This window comes from Ambystoma mexicanum, chromosome 7q (genome assembly GCF_040938575.1).
Source record: "Ambystoma mexicanum isolate Mex_15411 chromosome 7q, UKY_AmexF1_1, whole genome shotgun sequence".
Classification (NCBI taxonomy): Eukaryota; Metazoa; Chordata; class Amphibia; order Caudata; family Ambystomatidae; genus Ambystoma; species Ambystoma mexicanum.
In genome coordinates, this window is record NC_090941.1 from 518,814,162 (window position 1) to 518,829,580 (window position 15,419).

General features: G+C 45.0%; 1 protein-coding gene across 4 annotated transcripts in view; it reads right to left on the reverse strand.

The window, feature by feature from the left end:
- Positions 1-1,049: 1,049 nt before the first annotated feature.
- Positions 1,050-15,419, reverse strand: part of LRRC63 (leucine rich repeat containing 63) — a 418,560-nt gene continuing 404,190 nt past the window's right edge. For all 4 annotated transcript variants that reach the window (XM_069640387.1, XM_069640384.1, XM_069640383.1 and 1 more), the window contains one exon: positions 1,050-2,284. In XM_069640387.1, the coding sequence (XP_069496488.1) occupies positions 2,083-2,284 (202 nt within the window). In that variant the 3' untranslated portion in view covers positions 1,050-2,082. The remainder of the gene's footprint in view (positions 2,285-15,419) is intronic.

Genomic DNA, 15,419 nt, shown 5'->3' on the forward strand with positions numbered 1-15,419 from the left:
GACGAGCAAGGAGTGGTAGAGGAGGAGGAAGAGAAGGTAGAGGATGAGAGAGTGGACAGGATGTTCTGAGTTTCAGTGGTGAAATGAGAAGCCAGGGCCGTGCAGAGGGCCTGAGAGGGAACAGGAGAGGTAGAGACTGCAACAGGATTGGCCAGCTTCTTGCAGATTTTGAAAGGTTTGGCCAAGTTGTTAGATGCTGCAGAGACTCGGGCTTGGATGTAGGCTCTCTTCTTAAAGAATACAGAGAGTCTTGTGCTGCCTCTGGAGCAGGCGGCAGGCCAGTTTGTCAGAGGGTGCGCCTGATGCCCTCCACTTCCTCTCAGCTGTTTAAGAGTGGCGAGGTCGGAATCGTACCAAGAGTTGCACTTGGATGTGGGCTTCAAACGGATCATCATGATAGGGGCAAGGACGTCAAGAGTGTTAGAGATAGAGTGAAGAAGGTTTGAGAGGGCTGTGTCAGAGTGTGAGTCAGCCAAAGATGTAGGAGGAGGAGAGAAAGTAGCGGCAAAAGTCTCAACTGACAAACACTTCATGGCCGGATGACCGAGAAGGTAGGTGGCAGTGCTGGGGTCGGCTTGACCTGAGGGGTAGAGAGGGAGAGGTGAGTGGAAAGGAGAAAGTGGTTGCTCAAAGAGAGAGGAGTGGTGAGAGGTTTAGAGAGGGTGAGGTATGAGGAGATCAGAACATCCGGGGTGTGCCCTGCAGAGAGTGAGTTGGGCCAGAGGGAGAAAGAGAGAGAAAGAGAGAGCGAGAAAGAGAGAGACAGAGAGAGAGAGAGAGAGAGAGAGAGAGACACATGCAGAGGTTGCGAAAAGAGCCCTGAATAGGGGCTAGTAGCATCCATGTGGATGTTCAGGTCTCCGAGGAGAAGATGAGAGGTAGAGGCAAGGAGGGAGGCCTTGTCTGGTTGCATACAGACAAGAGAGGCAAAGAGGCTGCCCCTCTGTTCAGAGGAAGAGTGCCTTGTCTACGTGAAGGTGTTGAAGTCAACCTAACACACGTGTCTTTGTAGGCCCGGTCCAACTAACTTAGGGAACATAGTAAAGATATTCGCTTGTCAACTTCTTTTAATGTACATTTAAAACAAGCTTTGAAATACTAGGCAACAAAAATTGCAGCCCACAAAGTTGCCCTTCTTTGTTTTGATGATGCCAATGGCACTTCAAGCAGCCTTCCTAATAGGCAAATTACTAGCCAGCATCTGATTCAGAATGGCAGTATGACTAATCTCAGGCATTAACCTATCTGCTCACATAACTCACTTAACAAGCAATACAATGACTATCATATGTGGAGTCCATTTTTTTTACAAAAGGCAATTTACATGCCTCCCTACTCTAAATGTAGATTGATCCACTATGGTCAATATAAACCTTAACTTACAGCAAAATATACGTTCAACACACACACGCGTGCAACTGTGTGCACGCACATCTACACGCTCATCAATATCAGGCTGTTTAATCTCTCAGCTTTCATCTAAATCACGAGAATATCTCAAGCAGCTTTACATCAACAACCCACCAAGATTGCCATGCTGAAGAAACTGCTATTTAGAGACACCCCTCCTACATCTCAAATTGAGCCTCACCAAATTTGCCTTTACTTTATGAGTTCTTGTATAACATTTTTCATGATCATCATGATTAAATAACCAATGTGCCATGAAACTATATGGCAAAGTAAATTAGGAAACTGAATCTTACAAAATCTATATGAATTGTTTTGTTTCCATGGTATTACAAAGTAAACATTTTGTTATTTTGATTATTCACAGAAAGGGTATACATAATTAAAGGAATGAGAAAATAGGTTTTCTTTGAAGGTTACACAACACCATCTTCAAGTTAGCACTTGTGTATCCTAAAAATGCCTTTGTGTATCCTACAAATGTGTGAGATCATCTAGTGCACAGTCAAGCAAATAAATATACACAGTATTTCTAATGAATGTTATTTCAATGATATAAGGGTTGTGATAATAGTACATAGAATGTTCAGGATGGCTGAATAAGTTAGTAGTCTGTTCTCTTTTTGGTAAGGATTGAGCATCTTACATTTCGTAAGCATGTTATTACGTTGTTCAGGTTGAGGCTTCCAAAACATTGCCATACAGACTTTCAGATAAAGTGTCCTTCTGTGACATGAAGCTTTCGTAGCAAGATGGCGAACACGCAGAAAACATAAAAGGAAGCTTGCGGACTCCGAAGATCTTCTTGCACGGTCGGATAAGACGGAAGCCTTGTCCATATAGGGGCTTCTTACAGCAGTCGCAGCTAGAACATCTACAACATGAAAAAAGGGAAATTAAAGGAGTTGCCTGTGAATACATCTTTATTTATGGGCAAAAGTTTAACGTTTTGTGCTCTTACACACTAGAGTTTAAATTATCATGCTGAAATATTTTGTTGTTGTATACATATTTTTTAAACTACATTGGCATGGTGCACCCTGTTATGAACATTTTTGTGGTCCAGAAGAGTGCTGCAGAAAGGGCAGGTAGTTCAGCAAACAGAGCTGTTCCCTACAGTTATCTGCGTTTACCCTGCTGCCAACTGTTAAATAAAACAGGCAGCATAGGGATAGAGGTCAGAAAAGCAGGGCATACATGCAAATTATTCCCAGAGTAGACCAGCAAGCACTTAATAGGGGCCGAAGAGGGGCTAGTAGCATCCATGTAAATGTTCAGGTCTCTGAGGAGGATAAGATGAGAGGCAAGGAGGGAGGCCTTGTCTGGTTGCATACAGACAAAAGAGGCAAAGAGGCTGCCCCTCTGTTCAGAGGAAGAGTGCCTTGTCTACTTGAAGGTGTTGAAGTCAACCTAACGCACGTGTCTTTGTAGGCCCGGTCCAACATAATTTAAGGAACATAGTTAAGATATTCGCTAGTCAACTTCTTTTAATGTACATTTAAAACAAGCTTTGACATACTAGGCAACAAAAATTGCAGCCCACAATGTTGCCCTTCTTTGCTTTGATGATGCCAATGGCACTTCAAGCAGCCTTCCTAATAGGCAAAATACTAGCCGGCATCTGATTCAGAATGGCAGTAGGACTAATCTCAGGCATTAACCTATCTGCACACATAACTCACTTGACAAGCAATACAATGGCTATCATGTGTGGAGTCCAACTTTTAAGAAAAGGCAATTCACATACCTCCCTACTTTAAATGTAGATTGATCCAATATGATCAATATAAACCTTTATTTACAGCAAAATATAATTCAACACACACACACAAAGATGCGCGCGACTGTGTGCATGCACATGTACACGCTCATCAATATCCGGCTGTTTAATCTCTCAGCTTTCATCTAAATCACGTGCCTTTCGTATCACCAAGTTATCTCGAATATAGGACTTGCTGTTTAGAGCTGACCTCTTGGTGCAATCATGCTTACTTTGCTGTACTTCATCCCAGACTACCCTCCTATGCAATCGATTAGATTTTGTATATCAGTGGAGTATGGTGGCATTACTGTGGTGTAAAGTGATATACAAGCAATCAACATTAAAACATTTATTTATTTATTTATTTAATGTATTAATAGTACGCATGGACAAGGCCCAGAGGCATGATGGCGCAGACACACAGAATGACACAAAACAGAAACAGGGGGGCAAGGGCACTTAAAAGTCAGTCAGGGGCATCAGATGAAAATAAACAGTTTGAGATTCCGTTTGAATGTCCCAAAACTCACGCATGCTCTTAAGTCGGGGGGGGGGGGGGGCGGAGGGGGAATCATTCCAATGTCTTGGCGCTGTGTGTGGGAAATATCTCTGGGCCACCAGAGAAAGTTTGGTTATAGGAATGGAAAGCACATGAGAGATGTTCGAACGGAGAACTCTCCTAGCGGGTAGCCATTCAAGTCTATCAACCAAGTAACTTGAGCCTGTCCCATAGAGGCACTTGGATGCAATGCAGAGGGCCTCATAGCTAACGGGCCTTTCCACAGGGAGCCAATGCAAAGCTCTTCAGGCTTTTGTGATGTGGTCTGATCTTTTGAGACTTTCTAACACCCTCACAACGTTGTTCTGGACAACCTGTAGATGGGCTAGCTCCCCCTTGCAATCTCCCTGGGCGAGGATAGCACTATAGTCAATACGAGAGACAACGTTTACACTGGCAATCTTGGCACAATTAGATCGATTCAAGAAGGGTCAGATTTTTGCCAATAGTTTAAGATGTTAAGCCGAACTGGCAACAAGGCTGTTGACATGTGCGGACATGGATAATTCCTGGTCCAGAACTACGCCCAGGGTTTTAACTTTAGGAAGGGTCACTATGGTGTGGCCTGCAATAGTGAATGACTGATAATCCTTCCCTAGTTTCCTTAACTGAGCTGCTGTGCCTGCAATCATAAGTTCTGTTTTACCTTTGTTAAGGGCAAGGCCATTAGCCACCATCCAATGTTCAATTTTGGCATAGATGTCGTTGATTGTTGATGAGTGTGTCTTTCGAGTGGTCGCCAGAGGGGGTGAGGAGATGCTGGGTATCATCTGCATAGTTTGCATATAACATACCTTCTTCTTCTAACATTGCAAAAATCAGGACAGTGTACATTTTGAAGAGTGTGGGTGATATGCAAGCTCCCTGTGGGACCCCGCATAGGACTGGTTAGTTATTGGCCATAGCAATAACCCATAGCATGTTGACCCATTCCCACTGCTTCACTCTTTCTCTCCTTTTGCTGCTCCTCTACTTCTCACCATCAGCTCATTGAGCCTTGATAGGAGTGCAAAGTGCTATACCAGCAAATATTACCTATTTCTTTTACAAGAAGATCTCCAGCAGATTAACACATTTCCATCCCTCATAGCTTCAAGAAATAGTACTTGAATAGTTAGATTTACAATTATTTTATTGTTAATACAGTCATCATTACGAACACATTTGCCAATCTGGTACCTGTGTAAAAAAACAGATTTCCTAATAAGGGCAGATTTTGAAAATTCCCCGTAGTTTGTCTCTCTCTGTGCTTATTGATTTTTTTTTTTAAACAACTTTATTTAAATCTGGTTGCACCGGCTTTCCTTAATGAATTTTTAACACTTCTTCACCTGTGGGAAGAGAAAAAGCTTGCATAAGACCACAAAAGGAAGCAGGACCGACAGGAACCAGGACAGGGCAGCAAAGGCAGTGGAGAACTTTGGTTAGCAAACTGGTTAGTACTTTGGAGGTATTAATTGATTGAAATAACTGTTCAATTCATGAGAATCCTACGCTAGCCGTGGACACCTTGACAGTGCAAATGTGATGGAAGCCTTCCAACCGCAGCAAAGCAGTCATCCAGTTAATATTCTCCCTCACAGAAGGAGACTTTGGTGCGGATTCATGGAATTATTTGCGCCGAAAAACGGATTTGTGCGCCATTCTGCCAACAAATGCCCATTTGTTAAACAAGGATTTGCGCACAAATCCTTTGCTAAACATTTGTTAAACAAAGGATTTGCGCACATTTGTTAAACAAGGATTTGTCGCACAAATCCCCGTTTTTAGGCGAAAATAAGTCCATGAATCAGCCCCTTCATTGCATGTCATTAAACTGATTGCATGCACATGTGTGAGTACACTTAGGAGCACAAACATTGAAGAGGATAATTAGGGGAGATATAGGAAGGGGAAAAAGGTGGGATAAGGCCACTTGGAGATAGAAATGAGGAGGTTATAACCCCAATATCAGTATAAGCAGAATTATTACAGATACCCTGATACCCATCTCTCATCACCGAAACATATGTTTGCAACTATGTTACAGTCCCAGAACTTTGTTTTACTGTATCTGTTACTACATTCATATTTCATTATGATTTTTAAATGTATTATTGAACTTATATTTATGACAAACATATTGGCACTCATTACGGGTCCGGCAGAACCCGTGCTGGTAAAAGCTGCAGGTACCCACCGGACCAATAATGATTTAACGCTGCCTGACTTACCAGAATGCCCCAGTGGTCCAGTAAGTCAGGCGCTGGTATAATGTTGATCCCCATTGGGGACCATGGAAGCACCGGCACCGTTAATAACGGCGCTGGTGCTTCTCTGAAAGTCTGCATGCAGGTGCCGTTCCGCCCGCCAGGTTTGACCCTGGTGGGCGGGATTGCAACCGCCCGCAGACTCGTAGTTTAACGGTCCGGAAATAACTGTGTCGGTAAGCTTACCGGCACGTTGTTTCAGGACCGGCAAACTTGTAATGAGGGCCATTGTAATGATAACCATCTCTACATCTTTTTTGTATAAAATGTATAATAATGAGGGCCTTTTCTGAAACGTCTATGTTTCTGATCACCTGCAGCAAGATCAGTGATATTTGCGTGTAACAATAATACACTCTAGTGGTATTCAGTGTAGTTAAATATTGAAAGGTAGCCTTGGGTCTCATTTGTTGATACACTATCAATAGACACAGTGACTGGGGAGGTGCGTGAGTGGGAGAAAGAGATCCCGGAGAATACAGTTTATTTTTTAGAAATTCCAGTATGAATAGGAGTAATGTGGTGTACTGTCATTTGTTTAATACTTTTTTGCACTTCATTGCGAAATATTAGTGTACATTGTCAATGTCCTTTCTGCAGAATTGAAGTTTTCCCATAGTGCCTTACCTTTTGTTCCCACAGACTTGTGAATATTATGCCTGCAGCTTTTTACATATTTCTCCCCCTAGACACGATAGAGATTTAACCAATATGTGCACCGTGCAATTTCCATTCACTTTAGAAACGTATACAGACTCCAAATGGAAAAATTACAATTTTTAAAACGCAAAGTCAGGAAGAGCAGTTATGTGGTAATTCGTTGATAAGGACAGGCGCTTTACAGGTAAATTATGTTTCTTGACTTTGATGTGAAGCTGAGCTCAACCAATTAATGATTCAAATGCAGTAACCTAGACAGAAAAGTGGGCAAACCAACCTGAGAATTAGCAATATGTAGGACGAATAGGTCTTGACAAATGGACCTGCTGTGTTTTCCCGATAAATTAACTAAAAATTAAGATCTAAGAAATAATGTGGATGCTCAGTACCAAAAGTCTCTTTATGAGGCAGTCAGAAACACCATGCAATGGTCCATGTGGTGGTCAGAGAACCTTCACATGGGATTCTTCTTCGGACCACCAAGCCACGGATGCAGATCAGTAACTGTCTGCAGGCATACAGAACCTTTTGTAAAAGGACTCCTTTCCAAGGGTTACTGCAGGCCCGAAGACAATCCTCGTTTTCTCTTCACAGTGCAGAGGATGAACCGCAGAGAGAAAGCAAATGCCTTTCTTTTATTTTGCCCACGGGGGAATTTTGCACTCTCTCCACAATGCAATCCCGAAAAAACATTTGTGAGGCCAAATATAGCCTCGCCAATTAACTTCTGGTGTGGAAGGATGGGAGAGGACTGCCCTAGGTATGAAGTGGCGCATGATCCTCTTAGGAAAACTGTACAATTCTGACAGTTTAGCAGCAAGCAGAAATGCCATGCTTGTCTGGTCTGCGGGCCTTGAAGCTGTGTGTCACCATGCCCGCGGTATACAATCAAGTATGGCGATACACGCTTTCTAAAATAAAGGGGTACCTGAGGCAGTCTACGGTCCTCCAGGTGAGAATAAGATATATACAACAAAATGGACCGTTCGATCGAGGATGGCAACACAGTGAATGAGTAGTGTGTTGCCATCATCGATCGAACAGTCCATTTTGTTGTATATGGCGATACACGCTGTCAGCTCCGTAACCTCTAGACAATAGGCGGATGCAGGAAGAAAATAGAGAAACAATTTTTTTCATGTTTTTCCCTACATCCCCAATTAACAGAATGAAAGCCTAAGAATACTTGCCTTTAGCTCTGCATCAGATTGTCCACTTTCCTTGCTTCCAAAGTAAATTGAAAAATTATTACTTTCCATTCTCTGGCTGCTCTAAGCATAGGAATTGTCTAGCAGTAAAAAATGTGTGCACTTTTGTGATAATACTTGCAGTGGACTGCGTCGGCATATACTGGCCCTTCCAAATTAATAGGTCTGAACAAAGCGAGGGCCTTTAATGAGGGCTTGCAATGCCATTAACAGCTGATACAGCAAGCAAACATAGCCTATTATAACCATTATCACCCACAATATCAGCATGGATGTTCCTTTCTGCTCTAAATACAGTGGATATAGAGCATGACTGAATTTTACATAATGAAGCTCACTCACCAGCCTAGCAGAAGTGATGGCAACCAGGAAAATGAACTTAAGGGTTAGCAATCTCAAAGAACAAGAGTACAAGGGCTCAAATAGAATTGTCATGGGAAATGTCTAACAAGCTTCAAATCCCACCCAGAAACAATAAACTGGTATGGTGAAAACTAGGCTCTGCTCGTGGATCGTCTGAAAGACTGAAAAAGGGTAAAGGGAACCCTTCAAAGTGCCAACGTGAAGGCCCTACAGGATCAAGGAAGCAGTAAATCTTAAACAGTAGAGGTCAGACAAATCGCAAGGTTCAAACCTTTTTCTCTGCACCAAACTGAAAACGTATGACCGTCTGCAGACATAGATGGGCTTGGCGGTGGGCCTCTTATCAGAAAGGGACACATCCTTGATGTCATCAGATCCCACTCCTTATACCTTAGCTGTTCAGTAGCCAAACATGAAGGATGAGGCGGTTGAGGCTCAATTATTGGACCCAGACTCAGACTGTGAAAATAGATGCACCCTCGTCGGGAGGCGCCAAGTAAGACAGATGGATACGCCCATAGGTAGCAGGTGCCACATCCTCCAAGCCCAGTCCAGGTCCATCAGGATCATGGTGGACCCGAACTTCTCCAGTTTCCTGAGAATTAGTGGGATGACAGGAATGCATAGAGGAGAGTGAAGTTCCATCAGCCAATCAATGTGCCCCATATGCTCGCTATGGTGGCAACTCCCCAGAGCCAAACAACTCACAATTCCTCTTGACAAGAGAAGCTATGAAGTCCACCTGGGGGCCCCTCAAAGGGTGACAATCGCATTTAGAATTTCCCAGAGAACTACCAATCATAAGAAACCAATGTTTGTCCTCCCTTGATATCCACAACCATAATCCCTATTGTGGCAAGATAAGGAGACAACATACGTCGTTGTACACAGCACAAAAATACAGCCACATTACTCACCCATTGAGGTAATGCACGACCACTGTGTTGTCTGTCAGAATCAGGAAATTCCAGAAGTTTTTTTTTAAACATATTTTATTAGTTTCCATATTAATCAACATACATACATAGAACACAGTGCACAAGAACAATTCCCCCAACATTTCCCCCTTGCCCCCTCCACAACTTCCCTCCCCTCCCCTTAGAGCCTTACCAATCTACAGCTTCCTCCATCTAACTTATGGGTGTTGCGCCTTCTTCTCTGTCTGGGGAGCTATTTGCCTCAGATTCTTCTTGCCCGGACCCCAACAAAGAGGCGATCAGGTGTAGCCAGGCTGTGAGTGTCTACGCTTCCAGTGCCCCCCCTCTGTTTACCACTTCCTTCCACACCACTGTTTCTGCATCTGCCCATTCCAGGAGGTCCCGCCACCAGACCTCTACATTCGGTCTCTCGCTTGCCTTCCGACTCATTACTATCCTGCGTTTAGCTATAATATATACGCAAGGTCTTCAAGCTTGCTCACATGTTTGAGTTTGCGCGGTCTTGGGAATCCACCCACCATGCACGCCCACAGAGAGTCCACTCCCAATTGTATCCTTTACTTGCTAGGAGGGGTTTTACCTCTTACCAGTATCTCGCTATTTCCGGGAATGCCCAGAACATGTGTACCATCCCTGCATCTACCTCTCCACATTTCGGGCATTTCTGTGTATTAGCGTTCGTGAATTTAGCAATCTTCTTTGGGGTCATATATGCTCTATGGGTAACATATAACTGAATTTGTTGTAGGCGCACATTTCTTGACACTTTCTTATGGTATCCTTGCATTCTCAACCACAGCCCGTCAGCTATTGTTTCCCCTCCTTCTTCCTCCCAGTCTCGCCTCATCTGGACCACCTCCCTCCCAACTTTGGACATCATTATTTTGTAGATTCGGGAGAGCTCATGGCCCCCCGTCAGAAACAGCCTGAAGCGTTTCAATGGCAGCATCTGGTTTCCGGGCCAGTTCCACCTCTGACCACGTCTTCTTTATCATTGCCATCAGCCTAGCATTTCTAATATATAGTCGACTATGTAAGCCTGTGTCTTCACTCAGTGTATCAAATTCTATTCTCTCCCCTTCTTGCCACACATCTCCCATGGTTGTTACACCCACTGGTTCCCAGTGTTCTCTAATATTCTTCCTCAATTGCTTGTCCAACCCCCTCAGTGCCACCAGAGGTACCTATGAGGAGCACGGAAGTGGGTCTCCCATCACCTGGCCGGCCCTCCACCAAATCTTCCTCCCCAGGTCTAATAATGCTGACCCACTTCTCTTGGGAGGTTCTGCCAACCACATCCATTTGTTTAGGAAATAAGGTGTACATTCCGCCCTCAGCAATCTAGACTCCGGTGTGGGGTCCTCGGATAACCATCTTGCTACGTATTGAAGCTGGCCAGCCAGATAGTATGCTTCAAAATTGGGCAGTCTAATCCCTCCTTGGTCATATGGGTTCTGTAATTTCCACAATGCTATCTTATACCTGGAGTTGTGCAAAATGAAATCTCTGCATATATTCTGTACCCTGGTGAAGAACCGTTTAGGTATCATATACGGGACGTTCACAAAATAATGCAATAGCCTAGGTAGTACTATCCTCTTCAGTAGTGCTGCTCTGCCCATCATGGTAAGAGTTAACCGGACGCAGAATACTATGCTTCGTTCAATTCTTCCCACCGCCTTTTCAGTGTTATGCTTGTGTTCATCCTCGACTTTATGATATATATCCACTCCCATGTACCTAAAAGTATCAGTTGCCCATCCTATCTGTAGCACTGGTAGCTCATGCTGTGGTATTCCCACATATCTGCCTAGGGGGAATATGGTTGACTTTTTTGGATTGATTGTTATGCCAGAGAGTATCGCATATCGTTCCATTACCTCCAAAATGTATTGCAGGTTTTCTTCAGGATATTTCCGATATAGCAACATGTCATCTGCGTACAATGATATCAGATGTTGTCCCCCTTTCGTTTTGATTCCCACCTCGCTATATTGTTGTGTCATGTATATCGCCAAAGGTTCCAGTGCTAAGATAAAGAGCATCGGGGACCAGGGGCATCCCTGCCTGGTGCCTCTACTCAGAGTCCATCGTCCTGAAATGATCGGACCTGCCCGGACTCAAGCCACCAGTTCACTGTACAGCAATTGAGCCCATCTCAGATACCTCAGCCCAATCCCACATTCCTTCGAAACCGCCATCAGCCACGGCCATTTGACTGAGTCGAAGGCCTTTACTGCGGCTAGCGAGACTATCGCTACCTCTTGGGGGCTCCCCTCTGTCTGGTCTATGATGTGGTGAAGCCTCCTGAGATTGTCGGAAATACACCTATGTGGTACATATCCCGTCTGATCCTGATGTATTAGTTTATTTATCATTGGCTGCAGCCTGTTTTCCATCACTGCGGTGAGTATCTTGCTATCCTGGTTGAGCATCGCTAGTGGTCTGTAAGATCCAGAGTCCGTGCTCAATTTATCTGGCTTGAGTAGCGGGATTTTGATCGCTTCCCTGAGGGTCTCTGGCAGCCTACCCTTGTCGAACGCCTCATTCAGCATGGCTAACATCGGTGGGAGTAAGTCAACGCTATACATTTTATAGAACTTGCACGGGAGACCGTCCGCCCCGGGGCCTTATTAGTAGGTAGTGTCTGGACCACGCTCTCCAGCTCTTCCAATGTGAGTGGGGCCTATAATGTCTCGCTATCTGCTTCCCGAGATCAGGTAGAGTGATCTCCGCCAGTGTTTCTGATATGTCAATTTCCTCTTCTCCGATCCTGTTGGCGTATAACTCTTGATAATAGCTATAGAAGCATTCATTCACCCCTTCTTGAGTGTCTTCCATCGACCCATCCTCCCTATGCATTTCCCTAATTGCCTGTTTGGGGGCCTCATTCCTACACAGCCAGGCTAGCAACCTGCCCGGTTTATCACCTTCCGCATGTTGCCTTTCTATATACTTCCTATAATTTAAATTACTTAATCTCTCCCAGTGGGTTCTGCATTTCTCTTGTAGTTGACGTATGGCCTCGGCTTCTTCCGGGGAATCCGCCCCCTCTTGCCTTTTAGCTTCTATCCCCTTTTGCGTGTCTTGCAGGTACCGCACTATGCCACCCTGTAAGCCTTTCGATTTTGAAATTGCTTCCCCCCTCACCACCACCTTAAATGCTTGCCACAGCATGCGACTAACCTCGCGCTTCCTGTGTTGTGTTCAAAGTATTCCTTTATAAACTTCCTCAGGTCCTCACTGAATATTGTATCCCTCAGCGCTTCAGCTCTGAGTTTCCATGTTGGGATTCTCGGCCTGGGAGGAGAGATCTGCCATGTCACAATCAATGGCGCGTGGTCTGAGAGGACTGCAGCCTTGTACTCCGCACTCCTCATGCCTTCTATTAATGTACTGGTTGCAAATATGTAATCCAGCCTGGTATGTAGGTTGTGTGGGGCGGAGCAGTGTGAGTATTCTCTGTGTTGTGGGTGAAGTCTCCTCCACACATCCACCATGCGGAAATCATTTACAAGTGCCACTAGTGCCTTTGCCGCAGGGTTAGGTTTGGCTATTTTCTTATCTGACCTGTCAAGCCTGGAGTCCAATGTACAGTTGAAATCCCCCCCATTATAACTGCTCCATCTATATATGGGCTGATCTTAGCATACAGGTTTCTAAAATATATCGTAGTGTCATTATTTGGGGCATATATGTTAATAATATATATTCACCTCTTTGTTCCCCACCAAACCTTTTAGTAATACCATTCTGCCATCTGTCTCCACTTACTGTTGTACCAATTTGAATGGGACATGTGGTGCTATCCACGTGATGACCCCTCTGGCATACATAGAATATGTTGCGCCTATTGTGGTCCCTTTCCATTTCCTCTTCATCACTTCTAGCTTATCCTTGGTCAGATGGGTTTCTTGTAACAATGCAATGTGTATTCTCTGTCTCTTCAAGTACATCATGACCTTATTTCGTTTGATGTAACTGTTTAACCCTCTTACATTCCAGGTCACTATCTTCAGGGCCCCCATTTCAGCCGTACCCCACTCCTCCCGACTTCGCTCCTACCTTCCTCTTTCGTAGAACTGGCTTGTGATCGCAGGCTCTTCCCCTCCCAATACTCCCCACTACTCTCCCCTCCCTCCTTGTATTAACCTTCCTTCTCTGCTCGGCGATTTGTGGCTGTAGGCTCGCTCTTGAACAATCCCCAAAACGCCCTCCCCCCAATTACACCAAACACCCCAAAACCCCTCCCAACCCCCAACTAGAACTATCTCAACTCCCCTCCCCCCACCCTTCCCAACCAACCCCAACTGACGCCCAGCTCCATCCCTGGATCTCAGGCTATCGCGCATCAGGTCCTTTCCCGGTGATATCGTTACTTGAGCCCAGCAGGGGGATACCGATCTAACAGTATCCCATCTAACCTAACTATGGTGGATAATAGTTGTCTCCCTATGCTGCTGACCCGATACAGTACTCCTGTGTTGAGTACTTAATGTACCACAGTTACCTCTTCCACTTGTGACCGTCATATCTCGTCTGTTCCCTCCAACGCCATTACTTGCCGTGCTATATTCAAGTCCCAAGGTCAAACATCTTTAGACCATAATTCAAAAACCACTGGTTCACTTATCCGCTTTGCCCTCCGTCTGGTCATCTGCTGCTGGCGGACAGTTCTGGGCGTCCAACCACTCTGTCGCATCCTCTGGAGTCTCGAAGAACAGGGCCTTGTGTTTGTGGAACACATTTAGTTTTGCTGGGTACATCAACATGTACCTGTATCCCGCATCGCGTAGCTTCCTCTTGATCGTTCAGTAGTGCAATCGCCGTCTTTGTACCAAGAAGGTGTAGTCGGGGTATGCTGTAATGGACGCTGACACTCTATGTATTGTTCCTCCTTTTCGGAAACGTTCCAAGATCTTCTCTCTGTCTCTATGATTTAAGATCTTCGCAATGATCGGCCACGCAGGGGGCCCCTGGTGGTGGTCTGCGAACCTGTGCTCTGTGCACTCTCTCAACAGCGAACCCCTGGGTGAGTGCCCCACCTTTAATTTCCTGTAGCAACATGGTTTCAATTTAGTTGGTTGGGTCCAAGCCTTCCTCGCCCTCGGGCAGTGCTATAATCTGCACGTTGTTTCTGCGTGCTCATCCTTCTGCTTCTTCCGCTCTGTCCTCTAAGTTTCGCACCTGTTGTCTCAGTGTTTGGACTTCTGCAGCGTTCGCTGTGCAGGTGGCCGTATTGGCTTTCACTACTGTCTCGAGTCTGGTTGTGCGCTCTGCCAACGCCCTTACATCTTGTCGCAGCAGGTTGACGTCTATCTGTACTGCATCTATCTTAGATTCTAGCGAAGTTTTGAGCTCAGCCATTGCTGCATCAAGCTTATTCTCTCCCGACATTTCAGATCAGCGATAGCATCCAGGATTTGGTGGTCCTTGCGCGTCGTGGGTACTCCGCCTGCGTGGTTCGCCCCTTGTGCCTGACCTCTTACACCATCTGAGGAGATTTGGTAATTTCTTCTATCGTCGGCTGCTTCCCTTTAATTTTCATTTGCTTATTGGCCATTTTTCGCTAGACGTGGGCCACCACGCCCAGTGAGCAGGGACTCTATCGTCTACTACAACCTCTATACGCTGGTACCCCCCTGTGCTGGGTGGGATATGTGGTCGTTCGCTCCTAACCGATTATCTTTATGCCAATGGGCTATTCAGGCAGCTGTTCAGAACCACCCATAACTTTCAAAGGCAGTCCCCGGGGTGTCCGATTGTTAGGGAGAATTCTCATAAATGGTTGATTTCCCTTACCTAAAGAGTCCCCCAGCAGCTTTGCTGGATTTCTAGGATTTATTTGTTTCACCTGGTAAGAGTGTGAGCCTTTTTTCCCACTCTTACATGTGTTTTGCTATGTGTATTTCTACTTTCTGTGTAATCTTGAGCACTGGAGCCTCACCTACTGCATGTGCACCACTTTTTGTGTGTGTTACACAGCACCTTCAGTGCAGTGATACAGGGTTGTCTTTGAGACTTTCCACTGACTCAATTTGTCTAGGGCTGACTACTGTCCCCTAGAAACAGGTAAAGTTGCCATTAACTTTACATAGTCACTTTAAACCACAGACCCAGTACACCCCATCTTACATGGGGTATTGGAAAGGGGTAACTCTTACCCCTTTTTGTCTGTGCCTCTTGGAGCCATGTTTCGCTCCCTTAACATTAAGACTTGGCTGGTGGCAGTGGTATCTACCCTAACTTTTTACCGCGGTTATCTTACAT